General features: G+C 49.2%; 1 protein-coding gene across 1 annotated transcript in view; it reads left to right on the forward strand.

The window, feature by feature from the left end:
- CDH23 (cadherin related 23) overlaps window positions 1–18,619 on the forward strand; it is a 257,145-nt gene that overhangs the window by 204,646 nt on the left and 33,880 nt on the right. Inside the window, exons 40-55 of the mRNA XM_078859961.1 lie at window positions 333–452; window positions 1,301–1,481; window positions 2,115–2,248; window positions 2,950–3,159; window positions 4,141–4,248; window positions 5,503–5,605; window positions 6,056–6,181; window positions 7,091–7,294; window positions 9,012–9,190; window positions 11,015–11,170; window positions 12,208–12,334; window positions 12,934–13,050; window positions 13,685–13,909; window positions 15,465–15,634; window positions 17,443–17,580; window positions 18,435–18,554. Coding sequence (XP_078716087.1) covers window positions 333–452; window positions 1,301–1,481; window positions 2,115–2,248; window positions 2,950–3,159; window positions 4,141–4,248; window positions 5,503–5,605; window positions 6,056–6,181; window positions 7,091–7,294; window positions 9,012–9,190; window positions 11,015–11,170; window positions 12,208–12,334; window positions 12,934–13,050; window positions 13,685–13,909; window positions 15,465–15,634; window positions 17,443–17,580; window positions 18,435–18,554 — 2,418 coding nt within the window. The remainder of the gene's footprint in view (window positions 1–332; window positions 453–1,300; window positions 1,482–2,114; window positions 2,249–2,949; window positions 3,160–4,140; window positions 4,249–5,502; window positions 5,606–6,055; window positions 6,182–7,090; window positions 7,295–9,011; window positions 9,191–11,014; window positions 11,171–12,207; window positions 12,335–12,933; window positions 13,051–13,684; window positions 13,910–15,464; window positions 15,635–17,442; window positions 17,581–18,434; window positions 18,555–18,619) is intronic.

Below are 18,619 nucleotides of genomic sequence, written 5' to 3' on the forward strand. Positions count from 1 at the left end.
AACCAAAAAAATCGATTATTTGAGCAGCCAAAGGAAAGAGTAGCGTAACGTGACTGTGATCACAGGTGAGGAGCCAGTGCGTGTGTGTGTGTGTGCATCTGTGTGTGCATTTGTTCCCACAGTAGGGGACACAGGCGGTGCATCTGCCAGTCATTTAAGCTAGTCAACCCATAGCACCTGGGTTTGTCCTGTGAAGTCCTGTCAGCGAGCCTTCGACACTTCACGTGGTTTTAAAGTGCACATAGCCTGCCATAAGCGCCGTGGTGACATCACCGCTACTAAGCAGTGAATGGTGGTTGTTGTTGTGTGTTTGTCGGTGCATTTGTGAGCAGGGCGTGCTCACCGCCGTGAAGGCGCTGGACTTTGAGGTGAGCGCCGGCCTCTACCTGCTGGTGGTGACGGCGACCGACCAGCCCCGCGACCCTGCACGGCGCCTCACCTCCACCGCCACCGTGCGTGCCGTGCAGAGCCCACACGAACACACATGCACAGCTCCCTCCCAGCGCTTCACTGCATTCTCATGCTCAGTGTGGATTCAAAAATTAAGACACGGTTGAAAAGAAGAAGGTGGAGGTTTATGTGAGGCTCGTGACAAGCATTCGCATTCGCATACACATCACGGTTGGCTACGTACGTTGTGAAAGAAGTTCAACATACATACGAGTAACAATACGACGCAATATAGATTTACGTAGCGTCCAAGGGCAACCGCATTTCAAGATTCTGCTCACAAGAGTGGGCATTTTTAGTTTATAGAGAGACAGTCAGTCGTAGTGGAGAGTAAGGTACTGAGCCTGGAATTGAACAGGGGCAGGGAGTCCATAACACTGACGGCTGGGGGAAGGGAGTTCCAAAATCTGAGGGTAGCAGAAGAGAAGGTTGACTGGGGTCTTCGATAGGCTATGAGAGATGGTAGCAGCTTGTGAAGGCCTCATCCAGCAGTGGATTGATCATGATGAAGATTTCTTTAACGAGACGCAGACAATATCCACAGGGTGCTGGAGCTTCACCTGATCTCGCCACCGTGGAGTTCCACGGTGGCGAGATGTTAACTACCCTGCCTGCTATACAGGAGGTCATGTATTCGATCCCGACCCTGGCGCCTGTATATTGGGAGTTTGCATGTTTTTCTCCCCACGTTTGTGTGGCTTTTTCTGAACGTGCGTTCAGAGTATTTTGCTGTGATAAATGTCCTATAAATGATAAGCCACTTTGTTGAGCTATCATTTGTGATAGCCAGGCCACTTCTGAAAAATAACTATTGAGCTCAGAGGGTTTCACGCGTGTCCCCGCGGCGCAGGTGAGCGTGCACGTGGCGGACGTGAATGACGTCACGCCGTGGTTCCCACGCTCCTACGAGGGCCCCATCGACGTCTCCGAAGGGCAGCCCGGACCTCGCATCGCCACCTTCATGGCCAGCGACCAGGACTCAGGCCTCAACGGCGAGGTCGAGTACAGCATCATAGAAGGGGACCCCCGCAGTAAGTGGATCACTTCCAACACGCACACACACACACAAATACTCAACAACAACAGCGGCCGCCATTCACCACTCAGTGGCGTTGATGTCACTGCGCCGCTTGTGCCAGGCTGCCAGGAGGTTACAGGACGGACCAAGAAGGTGTTATGGATTTACTTAGATGGCTAACAGATGCACCACCTATGCCGCCCACTGTACCAACTTGCTGTGTATTAGCAAGTACACACACATGCACAAGCAAACACACACAAGTACAAAGACAAAGATCCCCCATGTGCCCTGCACATGCTGTTGATGCAAGAGCTGTTATCGAACACCTTTGAAGGCAGAACATGGGGGTAGGGGAGTGGGTGGGGCAGTGTGTCTATCACCATGCCCAGCCGCCTTCGTCTCCCCAGTGCTGATGTTTTAGACTTTGCACAAGGAACACATTTAAGGCAGAGTCAACCTAGGGGAGGCCCGATTAAGATAATTGTCACTGGTGTTGGCCGTGAGCGGGATCGAACTCCGGTTGCCGGGATTGTAGAGTGCAGCACGCTAACCGCTGCACCACCACACTCCCCATTTGCACACACACGGCCCTAACCCTTGCCCACTGCTTTCTCTCCTCCCGCCGTTTCACTCCCCCACGCAGATGAGTTTGTGATCTCCCCAGCTGATGGAGACCTCAGGGTCAGACGTTACGTGGAGCTCGACCGTGAGACCCAGGCTTTCTACAACCTCACCATCATGGCCAAAGACATGGGCACCCCTCCACTCAACTCCAGCGTCAGTTGAGCACCCATATTATTTTTACTAATGCTACTGCTTAAAGTCAAAGTGAGTTCTGGCTCAAAATGAGCATTGAGGCATTGGTGCCCATCTCCTGTTTACACCTCTGAGACAGTGGTGGAATTCCGTATGCCTATGGTGGGGGTGAGTCTATCTACTGTTGACAAAGTGGTACAGATTTCATTGACCCACAAGAATGGTGACGTGACTTAACGCCCAACCAGGATTTGAACTTGCAACCTTCTGATTGTGAGCCACTCACTTTCAACCCTGGGTGGACAGTGTCACTGCTATAATAAAACAAATCTATGAAATATATCTTAATTCTTACACGTAAATTATGTGTTCATAACCCTTTCCTACAGAGGGTTATGACACCCAAAGCCTTTAACAGACTCCTGGGGCCAGTGCTGTTAGCGAGCACCTATAGAGGCTGGAATGGAGCACGAGGAGGTGGTGTGATCACCACCACACCCAACCACTCTCCCCAATATTGATGTGTACACACTTCAACAGGTACCCATTTAATGCTGGGTTAACTTACGGAAGGCCCGGTTAAAATATTCGCCACTGTTATTGGTCCTGAGCGGGATTAACTCGGGTTGTCAGGTTCGTAGCGAGTGAGCTAACCGCCATATCACCACTCCTCACGATGAACACTACGTGCGCACGCACACACGCCGCCGCATCCCCACCAGCTGACCGTGGGCGTACGCGTGCTGGACGTCAATGACAACGACCCCGTGTTCCTCAACCTGCCGGCCAACGCGTCGCTGAGCGAGGCGGCGGCCGTGCTGGCCATCGTGAGCCGCGTGCGGGCGAGCGACGCGGACGAGGGCCGCAATGCGCTGCTCTCCTACAGCATCACTGACGGCAACACGGGCGGCGCCTTCGCCATCAACGACACGGTCCGCCTGTGCACACACGCGCAAACACGCACAACAGCTACGCATGTGCACACAAGCACACGTATGCACGCACGCATGCATACACGCACGAACACACACATGCATACACGCACAAACACACACATACAACACACGCACGCACACACCTACACACACGCATGCACAAGCACACACGTGCGCACACGCATGCATGCACACACCTATGCACACGCACACATGCACGCACACATTCACGAACACGCACGCACACACCTTTGCACACACGCGCACACACACGTGCACACACACATGCACAAACACACAACACACGCACGCACACACCTATGTGCATACATTCTCACACGCACGCCTCTCTTTCTGCAACGGGGAGAGGGCCTTTCATGCTGACAGTCAGAAAAGTCAACAAAGTGATTCCATGATAGACTCACACAGAGATACACAGACTAACACCGAGAAGAATTGACTCACATAGATATTCATTGACTCACAAAGAGACCCATACACTCAACATAGAGTACCATAGCTTAACACAGGGACCCATAGACTTAAACAGGGACCCATGGACTCACACGAAGACCCTTATGCTCACACAGAGATCTATAGACGTACAGAGAGGCTCATATACTCGCCAGGAGACCTATAGACTTACATAGAGATCCATAGACTCACACGGAGACCCATACTCACATGGAGACCCATAGACTTAAATAAAGATCCATAGACTCACACAGAGACCCATACACTCACACAGAGATCCATAGATTCACATAGAGATCCATAGACTCACATGGAAACCCATAGACTCACATGGAGACTCTTAGAGACTCACATAGAGAACCATAGCCTCACACAGGGATCCACAGCCACGGGGCTGCTTTGATTCAAAGCAAAAGTTAAAAGCAGAGCTTTGACAGTGGAAGAGCTTTCCGTGAAACCGGATGAGGTCGCAGAGATGTCCCATCCACGTCGGGTGCCTTTCAGACGGGGCTTGTTTACGTGAACCGGCCGCTGGACCGCGAGCGCCTGGCCGAGTACAGACTGACGCTGACGGTCCGCGACAACCCCGACAACCCCAGCTACGCTCGCAAGGTGCACGCCCATGGAGGCTGTCGTCTTCATTGTCGAGTGTTTGTGTGTGCGGGGAGTAGTCTGGTGTTATGGCGAATAGAGCACTGCGCTATCGACCCAACAGCCCAAGTTCAATTCCCGTTCGCGACTGATGACCGTGGCTAATGTCAGAACCTGAACTGGGCCTCCCCTAGGTCGAATCGGCCTCAAGTGAGTACTTGGTGTGATTTTTAAGCATTGCCACTGGGGAGACAAAGGTGGCCAGGCTTGGTGTTGGCTAACCACCCTCTCGTGGGCTGTGCCAGCCTTCAGCGGTGATCGCTAACAGCACTTGCCCCAACAGTCTGTTAAAGGCTGTATGGGGGATATTTGTTTTTGTTTTGTTTGTATATGTGTGTGTGCATGTATGATTGTGTGTGTGCAAGCTGGCACAGTGGGGAGCACAGGTTCTGCATCTGTCAGTTAATCCATAACAGCTGACTTTTCACATAACCTCTCAAGGTGTATTTTGCCTGGCGCAAGTGCCCTGGTGATGTCACTAAGTGACAAATGACAGCTGTTGTGCATGTGTGCATGGATATTTGTGTATGTGCACACGTGTATGGATGTGTGTGGGTATGCACACGTGTGTGCATGTGTGATGAGCAGGCAGTAGTAGTGCAGTGGCCAGCGAACTAAGCTATGATACCACTGAATCGCGTTTTATTGGTAGCCACTAATTACATCAGTGAGATGTGATATCTGAACCTGGTTTGGGTTAAATGTAGCCTTAAAAAAGTACACAATTCAGTGTGTAAACGTCAGCACTGTGGAAATACTCGGGGATGATGCTGGTCACACTTCCCCGCATGTGGCACGAACAGCACTTTCCCCCCACTAGTCTGCGTGGCTACACCGTAGGGGAGGAGATATATTTGTGTGTGTGCTGATGTGGGCTGATGTGGTTAGTGCACTGCACTACCAACCCGGCGACTCAAGTCCAATTCCCACTCACAGTCAACATCGGTGGTGAATATTGGAACTGGTTTCCCCGAGGTCGAATCAGCCTTAAATACGTACCTAGTGTAGTTTGTACAAACATCTGCACCGGGGAGGCAAAGGCGGCCGGGCTTGGTGTTGACCAAACACCTCATATTCCATGCCGGCCGGTCTGAATAGGTGCTCGCTAACAGAACTTGCCCCAACAGTCTCTTAAAGGATATCCCGGGGAATATTTTCTATTGATATTTGATTGCACAGTGGTTTTTTCTTATCTTGGTCTGGTCTCCCTTGCAGGATTCCGACATCATGATTGTAACCATTCTGGATGAAAACGATAACAGTCCGGTATTTTCTCAAGTCACGTACGAGGCGGAGATCCCGGAGAATTCTCCAAACGGTGAATGCAGTTCACACCCGTGTTTGTGTTCAAAGAGTACCATGTGTGATAGTATAGCGTATGGGGCAATCCACGGTTGTGGTAATGCAAGAACTGTGCAGCAATATTAGACACAGCAATACAATTTAGTTATTTATGTATTTCACAAACCTATGATGCTGATGTTAAACTATTTGATTGACTGACTTTCGTTGTTTTTCAAATAGATTTCATCACTTGACATCCCTTGCATGACATGTCGACAGCTCACACACGGAGTTATAAGCACAGCAGCATGAAAGCAAGCACACCTAGATTGGTTCAACTTCACATTCGCCAACCCTTTAATTGCATTCGTGAATGTGATAAATCAGTACGATTGGCAAGCGCAAAACTCATCCATCTTGTCCTGGCTGGGCTTTTCACGTAATGCGGTGTACCGAGATTTGCCTGTAACGTGTCCGTGGTCAGGGACGGTCCTGACGGTGCTCAATGGGCCCATCTATGCGAGCGACGCCGACTTTGGGGTGAACGCGACGCTCGCGTACTCGCTTCTGGGGGGCAGCTCGGCGTACTTCCTTATCGACCGCGACAGAGGTACGCTGGACAGCCTCGCCACGCCACCTGGGTCCAGAGCCCAATCCCAGCGAATGTCTGAGCAGGAGTACGACGCGCCTGTAATGCGCTCGTCTGTCACTGCCTACCCACCCTGGCCCCAATCGTAAGCTGTATTGTCAATGCCACCATCTCTTCTGGTAATGTTCCCCTGCCGTAGCTCCCATCCTGACGAAACCGAACATGAGGCTCCAGAATCACTGCCTTTTTCATGTTTTCAGTCTAGAAAAAGGGTTACATTTTCTCACCTCTCCTAGCACCGCTCCGTGCATGGTCATGATGACCCCATGTGATATAATTTCCACCAATTCTACTGCAGCTGCTCTCCTACGTGTAGTCAGTTGTCCCTTTTTTCATCGGATTTTGGGTCTCTTTCAGACAATTCCACTGATTGTATCCACTCCTCCTCTGATTAACGCGGTTGGCTACGTACGGTGAAAAGAAGTTCAACATACATATCATCATAACACCTGCTAATTTTTCACATTGAACTGGAAAAGAGCGTTCAAAACCTTGCAGTCTTAATCTCTCCCGAGCCCTCATTTCCTGGACTTTCTTGCCACTGTGACAATTTAGTAAAATCACCACGTGCACTTAAATTAATGAACGAAAGACTACACAGACTGCTAGCGATAGCCATCACTTCAACTCCCTGTCCCTGTTAGTAACCAGTGTCCCTTTAGTACCCAGAGTCCAGCGAAGCGCGGTTGGCATGGGCCCTCCTCTGTGTAACCCCGGGCTTGGACCCCTGCAGCCCACAGACCTCCATGCAGTTGCACCGCCTGCACACGTCAGAGCTATGCTACTTGCAGAGTCCTTTTAGTACCCGTAGTCCCTTTAGTTCCTGGAGTCCCTTTAGTACCCATGGTACCCCTGTGTATGCGTGTGCAGGGAACATGTCAATGGCGTTTGGGCAGGGTCTGGACCGCGAGGGTATCCCTGGGGGGCGCCTGGAGCTCACGATCCTGGTGCAGGATGGGGGTCGGCGGAACGCGACGGTGCGGCTCGGGGTCACAGTGCTGGACGTCAACGACAACACGCCCACCTTCAACGTGACGTCGCAAACCGCGCACGTGCTCGAGAACAGCCCTGCAGGTACCGACACAATGACCCCACCCCGCGTAGCCTTGAGCAGACCGCGGAGGTAAGCGCCGGTAACGAGCGGCACCTTTGAGGGCCGGCATGCCACACGACGGGATGATTGGCCAGCATCATGCCCGGCCGCCTGTGTCACCCCCACTGCTGACGTTTACACGCCGTGCCAGGTACTCATTTAGAGCCAAGTTGATCTAAGGAAGTCCCAAGACCAGTTCAAATATTCGCCACTGTTATTGGTCCTGAGCAGGAATTGAACTAGGATACCAAGACACACACACATACAAACGTACATATTTACATGCATGCACATAAATTAAAGCTAATTATAGACAGAAATATTGACAGTCAACATAAAAATATACATGAGATAGCTTAATTTCGGCTCTTTGAAAACAATAGATTCAAATGTCTAGAGTAAGATCATGAAATATCTTCATCTTTCGTGATCTACATTTACCACAGGATGTTTATTTAGACTGCATGAGAAATCTGATGAGCTATGAAGCTCTTTTTCACGGATGTCCAGTCAGGGCGGGTCAGCAAGTGACACCAACAAACAATACAACAAACAATAGGAGTGCAAAATAGAACAAATTTAAACAAGTTCCTATAAATAAATAACATCAGTACAAATTGCACAATTCCATACATTCCTGCCTATTTGTCAACACAAAATGCAAGCTTGAACAAGGCAGCAAAACAATAACAACAGTTCCAGACCACACCAAGACAACAACACACAGTCCCTCAATAATATTGCACATTAAAATTGAACTATCGATACACGGGTAAGGATCAAAGTTACAAATCACATCGGCAAATGTGGTTGTAGCTAGCACTAATCTTCTGCTTCAAGATTATTTTTAAAGAAGATTCACAATGTTAAGGGAGGAGAAAAGGTTGTTGCGAAACGTTGGTGCTGCAATGGCAAAAGCTGTGTCACCTGTTCCAATTGTTGTTCTATGGATAGTTAAAAGGCAATTTGATGGACGTCTTAGGTTTCTTGGGTTTGACAATGGGGTTAATGAATTAGATAATTATCTAAGTACAGCATAGATTTGCCAATAAGGATTTTATGGATGAACAGGGCCTAATGTTGATTGCTTCGTGCATCAAGTGGAGATCACAATGGTGGGTCCTGTATGGTCCATCTGTTTGACTTCATTTGGAGTTTTACCTGATACTAGCATTTCAGCAAAGAGATTTAATTCTGACTAATTTAAGTTTAATCCAAAATTGTTAAAATATACGAACAGAATTGGACCCATCATGGAAGCTAGTGGAACACCTTTTTATTTTAATATTTGTGGATGAGATGTTATCACTATGTACCTTTTGAGAATGGTCTGAAAGATAACTCTTAAACCCATTTATTGTACTGTCTGACAATGTTAGTTGACCAAGTCTTGTGAGTAGATACCGTTAACACCTGAAATGAAGAAGTGACTCTTTGGGGGGGGGGGGGGGGCTGTTTACTCTAACCACTGCCTCCCTGTGCCACGTTGGTCATGGCAGTTGTTTGAACATACTTCACCACGCTGGTCAGGGCAGGTTAATTAGGTGTTGGAGGCCCATAATAGATTCATATATTGCTCGCCACCGAACTCAAGTATACAGGTTCCCAGTTTCAATGTTCTAACCACCGCCCCACTGGTCCACCCTTACTTGGTTATAAAGGCGACATAATAATCGTCTGTCCTGCTTGGGGCACCAGGAACGCTGGTGGCCTCCGTTTGGGCCACGGATGCGGATGCGGGCCCCAATGGCCAGGTGACTTTTCGCATCGAGAGCGGCGGTGGGGACAAGCTGAGCATCGGCCCCAGCGACGGCATAATTCACGTGGCCCCGGGCGCCAACATCGACCGTGAGACGCGGGCCGCCTACACACTCATGGTGAGGCACGCAAGCATGCGACCACAGGAGCATGCGAGTGGAGGAGTCTCATGCACACTCGTGCGCTCACGGTGGGAAACGGAGACACACGTGCATCAAATCTCTCACACGTGGCATACCGCAACAGCTTTATGTGTGCGTATTCTCATGGTGGAAGATATGCAATAGAGTCTCAAAGTGACTGTTAGATATCAAAGCCGTGGGTTTGGCAAATTACATGTATATATTTGTGAAAGAAACTTTAGGAGTATCTTTGAAAAACGTCATTAGTTTTTTTTCTTCAAAAAAATTATTTTGCAATTAAAATAGTTGTTGTAACAGCAACATGTTATTGTAAGACGTGCAACATACTTCAGGTTGAAATTCAATGTGTTTAAATAATGCATGTTTATCCAGGGGGCATCTTGCTCTGTAAATCTCCATTCACCTTTCTAGATTTGTATAGCGCCTTAATCCAAGGCGCTTTGCAACAATTGTAACATTGTACGTACGATGATCATGGTTGAGATAAAGAGTGGGCCTATTCAAAGTGGTGGTGTAGTTATGGTGGCAGTTAGGAGGAGAGGTGGGAGTGGTTAAGGAGGGGTTGAGGTAGTGATAGGGGTTGGGGTAGGGGTTGGAGTAGGAGTAGTGATAGGGGTTGTGGTAGGGGTAGTGATAGGGGTTGGGGTAGAGGTTGTGTTGGGGTAGTGATAGGGGTAGTGATCGAGGTTGGGGTAGGGGTAGTGATAAGGGGTTGGGATAGAGGTAGTGACAGGGGTAGTGATAGGGGTAGTGATAGGGGTAGTGATAGGGGTAGGGATGAGGGTTGGGGTAGTGATAGGGGTAGTGATAGGGGTAGGGGTTGGGGTAGTGATAGGGGTAGTGATTGGGGTAGTGATAGGGGTAGGGGTTGGGGTAGTGATAGGCAGAGGTGGGACAAAGTCATTGTTATGCAAGTCCAAGTCGAGTCGCAAGTCATCAAATTCATGACTCGAGTCTGACTCGAGTCCAAGTCACATGACTCGAGTCCACATCTCATAGGTGGGACAAAGTCATTGTTATGCAAGTCCAAGTCGAGTCGCAAGTCATCAAATTCATGACTCGAGTCTGACTCGAGTCCAAGTCACATGACTCGAGTCCACACCTCTGGTGATAGGGGTAGGGGTTGGGGTAGTGATAGGGGTAGGGGTTGGGGTAGTGATAGGGGTAGTGATTGGGGAAGTAATAGGGGTTGGGGTAGGCCTGATTGTATTTGTGGGACGGGGCAGGCAGTATTAGGATGGACAAGGGAGAAGAGATGGATCTGCAGGGTTGCAGGGTGAGGCTAATCGTGGGCTTGTCCCTGATCTGTCATTGTTTGACATTGATCTTTATAACATGGCACCGCTATAATAACAGTAATGATGTCATAGTCACGCTTATAGTCATCATAGCCACGCTAATCAGTGTCTCCCTGCTCATCGAGCAAAGGGGCCATGCTCATCTCCTTGCCAGCATGGAGTGGTGGAAATGTCACATTCCCATTGTTCTGAGCTGGTCCCAGAACGATCGCTCTCATCTGCTCATGACGTGATCCTCAACCCTGAAGGAATGAAGTCATCCAGACGTGGATTGTAACTCGCTGCATCCCTGACTTCATCACTGTGTGCGTGTGTGGTTGTGTGCGTGTGTGGTTCTGTGGTTGTGTGGCTGTGTAGTTGTGTGGTGTTGTGTTTGTTGTCTTTCCCCTCCACCTCCGATTAGTATGGTTAGCGATGTACGGAGCGAAAGAAGTTCAACATACATATGTGCGTGTGTGCATGTGTGCGTGTGTGCGTGTGTGGTCGTGCGGTTGCAATGCAGGTCGTGGCCGTGGACAGGGGAAACCCCCCGCTCTCGGGCAGCGCCATCGTGCGGGTGCTTGTGGACGACGTGAACGACGAGCGCCCGGCCTTCCTGGCGCCCGTGCAGACTGTGTCCGTGCTCGAGTCGCTCTCCGTGGGCTCCTTCGTGGCCACGGTGAAGGCCCAGTCTCCGAGTCCCCGTCCCACGCAAACGCCAGTTCGCTAGAATCGCGCATGGGTGGCAGGGTGGTGGCGCATTGGTCACGTTTATGCCTCACGGCAAGAAGTGCCTGGGTTCGATTCCCAACTCGGGCTCCTTTCTATGGGGGTTCTATGATCTCTGCCTGTTGCTGCATGGGTTTCCTCTGGGTTTGCCAGTTTCCTCCTATCGCTAAAACAACAGAGAATGTAAGTGATATTAGCCAAATTTTCTAATGCTGAAAGAAATAGCTGCAGATTACTCAATTGAGATGACACGTAGCAACATCGCCCCCGACATTGAAAACTCTGGAGGACCCTCCTTTAAAGAGTATTGAGAGTGAATGAGGATTTACTGGGTAAACAAGCACAATGATAGCAATACTAATGGCACGATTCATTGACTCATTACTTGCTCATTGTAGCTGAATGGCTCAGCATCATCCTTCAACTGTGTCTCTGGCCTTCCTATCCACTTCTAGGAGTGTGATTCCCAGATCCAGGAAATCTTCTAGCTACACAATATTCTGGTTGGGTTGTTGGTTGGGTGGCTGGATGGTTCACGTGGGTGGCTGGGCAGGTGGTTTTGGGTGGGTGGGTGCACTAGGTGGTTCGGGTGGGTGGGTGTGTTGGTGCGTGCATGTGTGGCTGAATGGGTGGGTACGTGGGTGGGTGGTTGCATGGGTGGATGCGTTGGGTGGCTTGGGTGGTTTTGAGTAGGTTTGGTTTATTGGGTGACTGGGTGATGTGGGTGGTTGGTTGATGTTGTGTAGCTGGTTGGGTAGGTGAATGGGTGCATTGGGTCGCTCGGTGGGTTGGGTGCATTGAATGGCTGGGTAGTTATGGATGGGTGGATCCGTGGGTGGGTAGGTGGGTACATGGTTGGATAGGTGGGTGCGTTAGAGGGTGCATTAGGTGGGTGGGTGCGTTGGGTGGTTTTGGGTGGGTGGGTTTATTGGGTGACTGGGCGGTTTGAATGGGCGGGTGGTGAACTGCGTTGTGACCTTTGTTCAGGTGACCGCCCTGGACCTCGATCTGAACCCCCAGCTGGAGTACTTCATCATTGAGGTGCTGGCCTACGATGACGCCAATGCCATCGTGCCGAACCAGTCGAACGTCTTCGCTATCGACTTCACCACAGGTCTCGCCTTTCTCTCCTACACGAAATTTCACATCGATTACATCCCTGATGTGTTTCTGCGGCCATCTTACTATATTAGGAAGCCACTGAAGCTGTGCACTTTAAAATAATTTAGATTAACAAACTCCTTTCTTTAGCACTGTTTTTGTGTTTAGTTTGTTGTCCTTCCTTCACACCTCCAATTAGCATTAGTTGGCTACATCCGGTGCGAAAGAAGATCAACATACATACCTGTGTTATCCGCATTGCCATGCATTTCCCTCTGTGGCACTCACTCCAACAGCAGTGGCACTCATCACATTGGAGAATGACCCTCAATATGCAACAATACAATAAACAACGTTACAAGAATAACGGATAATTTATTTCAGTTTCTTAACTGCACTGGTTCAGTGCGTTGAAACTCTTATTTACCAGTCATCACCCATCATGAATTATGTGTCCCTAAATATTAGTACTGATGGATAATGGCTGGTGATTGCCAGATGATTCCTGATTGAGCTATCATTGATGGGGATAGCTGATGAGCGACGAGCGGTTGGGTGGAGATACGTTTGAGAAATGATCTCCACCGTGGCCACCGTTGCCATCTCGTGCAGGCGACGTGCGCCTCAACTCGGCGCTGGACCGAGAGAAGGTGGCCTCGTACGTGCTCACCGTCTCCGTGCGGGACAAGGCCAGCGGCTCAATCAACGTGTCCGTCAGCAACCCCAATGGTACCGTGCGGCAACAGATTCGTGCGTCGGTAGCAAGAGTAACTCGAACAAATATAACTTGTACAGAGGTGCAGAGTCTCCAATGATTACGGGATTGCAAAGGCATTGAGCCCAATCAATCTGAATGTCCACAGTCTCGTCAGATAACAGAAGTTTAGTGGGGTTCGATCTTAGGTGAGAGACTTCCTGGAAATACCAAGTTTTGGAGGCTTTGGCTGCGAGGTTTGATTTGGAGATTGTACAACATCAGACTGTTCTTAAATGATCTGTGCAGTGCATTTAGTCTTGTCCCCTTGTATGCATAATTAAATTTCTCCTGAAACTCCTTTTATATCCTGCGGGCAAAACTCTCAAAAAAGGAATTGGCCAATCATCCCAATGCAGGAGACTCTGTAAGCCCCCCCCCCCTCCCCCTTCTATCAATTCACTGCAGGATGAGGGCCTCTCCATGCATTGTGCGGCACAGTTGAGGATTACCATTATCCAGACTGGGCGGAGGACTGAGAGCACTGAATGACGCAGTCGATGATGCTGTGGCCCAGCTCGGCCAAGTAGGCACACGCTAGTAGAGTCGTATTTACTGTCGTTAATGTGACAATAATCACCCCCGCCGTGCCGCCAATCCGCTGGCCAGCCGTGCTGACGGTGAGCGTGGTGGACGTGAACGACAACGCGCCATGGTTCCGCCCACGCGGCGTGGCGGCCTTCAGCGACGCGGTCATCGAGGGCGCGCTGCCCGGCACTACGCTGCTCTCCGTGTCGGCCGTCGACCCCGACAAGGGCCCCAATGGCGAAGTCAGCTACCAGCTACTCGACCTGCCTGCCGGGCAGTACGTGCGGCTGGACGACCCCGTGTCAGGTGCGCCGAGGCGGCGTCGTGCGACAATTCACCGATGACCGTCATCGTTACTCTTGAGTTGTGTGTGAGTGTGTGTGGGGAGTGGTAGCGCGCTGCGCTAAGAACCCGGTGACTTGGGTTCGATCCCTGCTCACGGCCAACACGAGTGACAATTTTCTGAACTGGTCCAGGGCCTCCCCTAGGTCGACTCAGCCTCGAATGAGGCGGCCGGGCGTGGTGCTAGCCACGCACACCCCCTTGTGTGCCGTGCCGACCTGCATAGGTGCTCGCTAACAGCACTTGCTCCAACAGTTTGTTAAGGCTATGCGGGGGATAGTTGTCTTTGTTTTGTGCAAGGGGTAATTACGGCATTCTCAACTCTTGCAAGTGTCACGCGAATATTGTTTGTAGGGTTAATGGTGGAAATGAATGTGGAAGACCACATGACAGTGCACACTAGACGTATGATCGGATCGTGTAAATAGTGAGAATGATAATGAAAAGTGAACAGGCCTTAAAATTGATGAACAACAAATGAGAATACATTAATTAATTTCAATTAAACAATACAAACTTAACAAAAGTTATTTATTCTTGAATTGTTTGTGGTCCTGAGTCATGCCAACCCAATGAGAGAGGGCAGCAGTGTATTGTTGTATGCCTACTCAGAATCTAGAGGGATACTAAACTAAATTATTAAAACAAGACTATTTTTGTTTTCTCCAGGTAAGGGCCACTGACCTATAGAGCTCTTTTCCAGAAGCAACCTGGCCACAAATGATAGCTCAACGAAGGGGCTTATCATGTGGAAATTTATAGCAGCCAAATACTCTACACGCATGTTTCTAAATGTGGAGGGAGAACACTCAAACTAAAAATATACAGGCGTCAGGGTTGCACCCACAACCTCCTGTATACCAGGCAAGGTCGTTAACATCTTGCCACCGCGGCTGCACCTCCTGAGAATGGGTTCATCTGGGGGCCAGTGAACTTGCCAATGAGCCTATTGAGTGACATTCAATCATTTAGTTTTCACTTTTGTCCGGCAGTTTATTTGCGACATTAAACAAATTCATGCTGGGAGGTCAGTGTGTGCTTTGGTTCAGAGTACAACACCCTCAATGTATATTGTGGTTGCAATGATTCATACCTGTCCCGAAATAGTAAGAAAATCTCTAGCATCCCTTTCTTTAAGAGATAATGAATCTCAAGAGGCTCTCACATAAATATAGAGAGAAGCGACTATATTTTTTTCAAACACACCAACTAAATATATACATTTTAAGCCATGACAGAATTACGCCCGGGTTATCTCGCGAATGGAGCGGTTAGCACGCTGTATTACGAACCCAGTGACCTGAATTCCTTTTATGACATCAGCGGCGTATGATATCCAAACTGGTCCTGGCCACGCCATCCACCCCCATTCACCAAGCCGCGCTGTCCAGAATGGTGAAGTATGGTCAAACCCACGTCCTACGACTAGCACGGCGTGGGGAGGCCTTCACCCAGCAGAGAATGAACAAAGGGCTTTTCATTATTTTTCATCAGCATGTCGTCTTTCTTTGATGCGCAGGCAAGATCACCATCAACCGCACGATCGACTATGAGCAGGTCAAGTGGCTCAACTTCACGGTGCGAGCGCAGGACCGCGGGACGCCACCCCGCAACACGGACGCACCCGTCTCCATCCGCATCATCGACATCAACGACAACAACCCCATCTTCAACCCCGCCTCCTACAGCGTGCGTCTGCTCCCCCCGCCCTCCACAGAGCGAACCCTCTCCACATGAGCGTCGTCGCTCGTACCTAAAGAAACTGTTGACCTCATCACGTTCTATAGTTGGCCTCTTAGGCCACAGAATGCAGCCACGTTCAGTCTCCCAATGGTGCAGAGACAACGTGCAGGTGGTAGAGCATTCACCACCAGAGCATACGCCCCTACACTGTTTAACGCGTAGGCTTTCGTGACCAATTTCATCCATAATAGAGATTGTTCGGGTTAGATTGCATAAATATAAATGTGTCGTTAAACCTGCCACCACCCGACACAGCAAATTAGCAAGGTTTGTCGCGTAAACAAACATGTCAATTAGTTACTAGTTCAGCACACCGGTGTGTTGGAGAATAAACTCACACCATCTACAATTGTAAATGTGTGTTGTAGACTCAACGTAAACAAAGCATGCCAATTAGTTATAAAATAAGAGTATGGATCCCTGCAGCCACGAAAACTTCAAATTAAGATTAAAACATAAATGTTGACTTAAAACTTCCGTGACTGCAGGGATTCATATTATTTGGTTATTTCAGGTAAAGTCACATAGATAGAAAAATAATAATAAAAATAAAGTGAATAAAAATAAAAACCATGACGTTTTGATCGCAACACAAGCGGTCATCATCAGGAAACATCGTGTTTTTTTATTTGTATTCACTTTCTTTTTATTATTTTTATATCTACGTGACTTTACCCAAAGAGCCAAAGAATATGGACTTAAAACGTAGTTATTTATATGTGGAGCCACAGCAAGGACTTCCACCTTCACTTTTTCAAAAAGAGCCATTGGCTCTTCGTGGGTTATAGTCTGATTAATGTAATTTGTTTATCCAGGAAAGTCTCACCGAGCCTCAAGACTTTTCCCATTTAAATATTTGGCCTTTTCTAAAAACGATCACTTGGCATGCGAAGAAACCACAGAATCGCCTGAGGAAACCCCACACGGGTCAACACTCAAGGGTCCACACACAAATGAGTTCACAGGCTCACTTATCACTGCTATCTCATGGCCACCTCACAGTGCAGCATATTTGAGAGTACACGGTAAAAGAAGAGATGATCGCCGATGGTCAAGACGAGAGGTCTCAACGTGACTCAGTTGTTTTTGTTGTCATATTTATTTGCTTCAATGCTGCACCGTTATTTTGTTTGCTTTTGTCATTTTGGTGACCCACGTCACTCTTACAAATTAGACTCATCCTGATCACTTGAGTTCTCACCTGGTAAACCAGATTAACTTGAAACCTGGTAAACCAGATTAAACCGGATTCACTTGAATGGCAGACGAAGGAGGGGGCGCACTCGAGAGGACATCCCCCGTGGAGAAGGAGCGACGAAATCAGCTCGTGTGCAGGTGCTCGATAGATTGTTGCATCGTGGGACTATGAGGGATGGTTTACGACTTGAATAGATCATGGCCAAGGATGCATGTAAGTATGTATGTTGAACTTCTTTCGCACCTTACATAGCCAAACGGGCTAATCGGAGGTGTGGGGGAAGGACAACAAACTAAACACCAAAAGCAGTTCTAAAGCAATGAGTTTTCAATATAGATTCAAAAGTGCACAGCTCCAGTGACTTCCTCATATCGGAAGGAAGAGGAGTCCAGACGGCCACAGAAGCGCATCTGAAAGCGCGCGATGCAGTGACCCTCTTTGTTCGATGGCGAGCCAATAGCCACTGCGAAAGGATGATGCTGATGGTGATGATGCTGATGATGCTGATGCTGGTGATGATGCTGATGGTGATGATGCCCGCGTTGCCCGTCCACAGAAATCGGTGTTTGAGGACGTGGCGCCCGGCACGGTGCTGATGCGGATCACTGCCACCGACGCCGACTCGGGAAACTTCGCGGTGGTCGTTTACTCCCTCGTGGACGGAGAGGGGAAGTTTGGCATCACACCATCCACGGTCAGCGGCCCGGCACACCACCCTCACCGCCGTTCTCCATTACCGGCTGCTAGTGGCACGGCTTGCTATGCGTGGGCCCCGGTGCCAGGAATGAACTGGGCCCCCCTGCCCAAGTTACTTCCCCCTGGCACTTATGCAGTTGCACCACCTGCACACTCGATAGCTACGCCAATGCTGACCGTATCTTTAGTGCAGCAGTCACATGCTTACTCCTCAACTTCAAGCATCATCATCATCGTCATCTTTAATCATCCATCTTTGGAATCATCATCATCAAGGTTTTTACATTTTTGCACGTGAAAACAATCAATCCAAGTTTTTTATATATATATCAGACAATATAATGTAAAGATTCTATTACAATAACATTTTTATTCCAATACATATAATTGTAGCAATGTTTAACCGACCTGAACTGGCAAATTGAATGGGTTGGGATTGTACAATTACCGATAATCACACAATCCAATTGCAACCCCGAGTGTTTACTGGATTTCATCTCGTGTGAAATATATTGTTCAGCCATTGGTAACTGAGCTAAACCAGTCATTCACTTCACTCAAGAGCCCAGACTCATCATGGGCTGGTGCCTGGATTCCAACTCAGGTCTCAGAAGTTCCGGCTCAGTGCTCCGATCCCTGAGCCACCCAACCCTTGTTTTATAGCCAAGTTAGCCGAGCAGAGTTTTGAGGACAGATCAGGTGTTTCTGTTGCATTCATTTTTTGAAACGGATCAAAATTAAGCTGCACACGAGAGGCCGTGGAGTTTAACTCAGTGCACTGGTGCTTCCTTCGCTCGCCTGCCAGCATGAGACATCACCGCATCCGTGTCTCCCCTGGCGCGCGGCCTGCAGGGCGAGCTGTACGTGCTGTCCCCGCTGGACCGCGAGAAGAAGGACCAGTACACACTGACGGTGACGGCCCGAGACAACCCCGGGGACCTGAGATCCAACCAGAGAGAGAACTCGGCACAGGTAGTGCCGGCGTGGCAACGTCCACGGCACAATGTCGGCTATCAAGTTGCTAGAGCTTTTCAATG

Source organism: Lampetra fluviatilis, chromosome 9 (assembly GCF_964198595.1).
Source record: "Lampetra fluviatilis chromosome 9, kcLamFluv1.1, whole genome shotgun sequence".
NCBI classification, from domain to species: domain Eukaryota; kingdom Metazoa; phylum Chordata; class Hyperoartia; order Petromyzontiformes; family Petromyzontidae; genus Lampetra; species Lampetra fluviatilis.